This window comes from Sinocyclocheilus rhinocerous, unplaced genomic scaffold (genome assembly GCF_001515625.1).
Source record: "Sinocyclocheilus rhinocerous isolate Xijiao unplaced genomic scaffold, SAMN03320098_v1.1 scaffold1127, whole genome shotgun sequence".
Classification (NCBI taxonomy): Eukaryota; Metazoa; Chordata; class Actinopteri; order Cypriniformes; family Cyprinidae; genus Sinocyclocheilus; species Sinocyclocheilus rhinocerous.
The window spans coordinates 717,594-721,409 of NW_015632463.1; the positions used below are offsets into that span (position 1 = coordinate 717,594).

The 3,816-nt window shown below is 38.0% G+C and overlaps 1 protein-coding gene across 2 annotated transcripts in view; it reads right to left on the bottom strand.

The window, feature by feature from the left end:
* Positions 1-3,816, bottom strand: part of LOC107742370 (protocadherin gamma-C5-like) — a 43,289-nt gene that overhangs the window by 19,250 nt on the left and 20,223 nt on the right. The window contains exon 1 of one of the 2 annotated variants that reach the window (XM_016555315.1): positions 318-3,091. The exons of the other annotated variant lie outside the window; for it this stretch is intronic. Coding sequence (XP_016410801.1) covers positions 318-2,762 — 2,445 coding nt within the window. The 5' untranslated portion in view covers positions 2,763-3,091. Of the gene's footprint in view, positions 1-317; positions 3,092-3,816 lie in introns of those variants that run through there. 2 annotated transcript variants of the gene reach the window in all.

Consider the following 3,816-nt stretch of genomic DNA (forward strand, 5'->3'; position numbering starts at 1 on the left):
ACAAAAATTTTTTTTATTATTATTATTATTATTATTATTTAATTTATGTACAAAACTAACATTTTGGTTATTAGTATTATTATTATTATTAAAATTATTTACAAAACTAACATTAGTTATTATTATTATTATTATTATTAGTGTTATTATTATTATTATTATTATTATTATGTGCAAACAAAAGAGTATTTTGTGTTCAGACAAAAGTACACATGGTGCTGTCCAAGGTGCTGAAAATAACGTCATTCTATCACTGTTAAGTATAAATAATATAGTGTATGTATACACATTAACTTTTTACATCTAGGCTTTCTCACCTGTTGGCTTTCGAACGTCCACGCGCTGTCTGGTAATGACGCATCAAGCACGTTTAGCGTGTCTGTAAAGTTTGTGGTGCTGCTGGGTTTAACGAGGGTGAGATCACTGAATTCTGACATTGGAGAGAGATAGGAGCCAAAGGACTGACTCTGAGACATCATGTCTCCTCCCAGAACCTCCACATACTTAATGGGCCCGTCAGTGTTGAGCTGGATCTGCAGGTTTCTGTTGGGGTTCTTGTATTCAGAATTTGTCCTCCTGATACAGCAGCTTGAACTTCCGATGCTGCTTCTAACGCATTTCACAACCAACGTAAATAATGTCAACACAGATAAAACTGACACTGTGCCCAAAGAGATTATCAAGTACAAAGCGATTGTGCCGCTTTTCTTCTTGTTGTTGTTTTCTGTTGTTTTCATACTATATTCCGAGATGGGCTCATGAAGGCCTTCCTCTATCAGTATATCCACTGTGACTGTGGTGGAATGGAGCGGTTCTCCATTATCCTTTATTTCTATCAGTAGTCTCTGAGAGGAGTCATCGTGCTCTGAAACAGCGCGTTTAGTCCTCACCTCTCCCGTATGTAAATTGACACTGAACAGAGACGCGTCCGTGGCCTCCGCGAGCCTGTAGAACAGCCAGGCGTTATGACCCGAGTCCGCGTCCACTGCTGTTACCGTAGTAACGAGATGTCCTGCTTTAGCAGAACGAGGCATCCTCTGATGAGTAACAGACCCCATGGATGTGGACGGGTAAATGACAGCAGGTGCGTTATCGTTCCGGTCCAGAATGAACACATGAACTGTGGCGTTGCTGCTCAGAGGTGGAGAGCCATGATCTTTAGCCTGCACTACAATGCTGATTAGCTTCATTTTCTCATAATCAAATGAGTTCATGCTGTAAATAGTTCCGTTCTCAGAGTTGATATAAAAATAAGATGATGCTGGAACTTGATTAGAACTTAAATCCAAAACTGAGTAAGTGAGTAAAGCGTTCTTGTCTCGGTCAATATCAACTGCAGATACAGAAAACAACGACACACCTGCCAGATTATTTTCGTTTATGTAAATATTGTATGAGGACTGTGAGAATAGTGGAGCGTTGTCATTCACGTCAAGCATTTTAACATTTACCGTCTTCGTAGTTTTTAAAGGTGGAACACCGGAGTCTATGGCCAGTATTTCTACATTATATTCAGAATGAACTTCACGGTCTAAAAATGAGTCGGTTATCAACGAATAGTGATTATCGAAAGAGGCTTTCAATTTGAAAGGAACATCCGGGGAGACAATTATCTCGACTTTGCCATTATTACCGGAGTCTAAATCTTTGACGGTAATCAGAGCCACCACAGTTCCCACCGTTGCATTTTCAGGCACAGGACTCGCTAAAGATGTCAGGATAATCTCTGGAGGATTGTCATTCTCATCTATGATATCTATCTGAACCGATGACTGCCCTTCGAGCTCTGGATTCCCTTTGTCTTTAGCACAAACATCAAACATATACGTGTTTTTAGTCTCGTAATCTAGTTTTCCAATAACTGTGATTTCGCCGGTTTCAGCGTTCACACTAAAAACATTTCTTACAAGATCTTGCGTATGCGCACCGAATGAATACTCTATTTCACCATTAGGTCCTTCATCCAAATCAGTGGCTTTTATTTTGAGCACACTTGAGCCAAAGATGGCTCTTTCTAGTACCGATGCTTTGTATACAGCAATTTCAAATTTTGGTTCGTTGTCATTTATATCTTGAACGATTATTAGCAATAAAGATGTGCCAGATTTTACTGGATTGCCACCATCTAAGGCAGTTAATATTAGCTTGTGTATAGACTGTTTCTCTCTGTCTAAAGGTTTTTCAACCACAAGTTCAGGTACCATTCTTCCATCTTTTAAAATTTTAACATTAATTCGGAAGAAATTGTTACTGCTAAGTGAGTACGTCTTTATGCTATTGCTGCCAACATCGAGGTCCTCGGCACTCTCAAGGGTAAATCGTGCGCCTGGAGTAATCACTTCATGTATTTTTAATGTGGCATCTTTAGTATGGAAGTTAGGTGCATTATCATTTATATCTTGTATTTCTATTTCAACTTTATGCATCTGTAATGGATTCTCAATAACGATCTGCAGTGGCATTAGACAACTGGCGCTTTGTCCACAGAGTGTCTCTCTGTCTATTCTGCCATTAACTAACAGATCACCCTTCCCTGAATCCACACTAAAATATTGCCTATTCGACTCAGATGCTATTCGTAACTTACGCTCGGCAATATCTGAGACGTCAAAACCAAGATCCTTCGCGATGTTCCCAACGATAGATCCTTCCTTTAACTCTTCGGGTATCGTGTAGCGAATCTGAGCTCCAACTGTATTCCACAATAGAGAGAAAGCGAACAGCCAAAGCGCTGCCCATTTCCACCCTCCGTTCCTCCTCATTTCTCTGTCGCGTTTGCTAGTCCCATCTACAAATCTTCATCTTACATCCTTATAAAAACCGAATGTTATTTTCCATTTTCAAATAAACGTGTACTCAGCCCATTTTCGTTGTGGTGAGCAGCCTCATAAAGCGTTCATGTTTTCTTTCGCTCTACAGCTCTCATCATTGTACTCCTCCTCTGGCTGAGGGAGGGAGTAGATCCCTTTGTACGGTCTGAAGAACGATTGGTACAGAGCTCAATGCTCACTCATCCAATAGATGCTTTGCTGTTTCTTAAAGGGGTAACCAGCTCTCTGTTGTATGCATTACGGCATCTAGTGGACAGCTGTGATCTAAAAAAAAATGCAGTTAGCCTCAGACTGATTTCTTATCTGCTTAGACTGGAAAATGATTATGCATGTTAAAGTAACACGGTATTAGCATTTGAGCATTAAAGGTATATGAGCAAGTGTATTTAGTTGTTCTTTGAATTCAGAGGGAAAGAACCATTACAGAAAAAACACATGAATTGCACATGTGCATTTACGTTAAAATCGCATGTGAAATATGAAAATGTTACAAAACTACGTTTCCCATGTGCAAAGCACGTTTCACATGTGTTTCACATGTAATTTTAACATGTGATTGCACATGTAAAATTCATGTAGTTTTTCTGTAAGGGAATTATTAGAACATATTTTTAATGTGTTATTTAAAAATGTGACATTAACAGTTTAGTTCTCAATTTTTATGAAGAAGAAATACTGTTTCCCACGAAAAGTATTTTTTAAATAACATTTTTTATACTGTTTTTAAATACATTTTTGTTATTACTATTAGTAGTATGTTTATTTAATTTCATATTTATTCAACAATACCTACCAAACCAGCATTTATAAAGTATAGCACCTAAAACTGTACAAAGTAACGTCGTTATGGGAGCTGTCCAGTCCAAAGTGCTGAATACCGTACAAAACTATTGCAGTTTGTTTTGACATCATAAATATGGTTTAAAAAAAAGGGGGCTTATAGAAAAAATAACATTGCTTAGACTTAATAATAATATATATATAT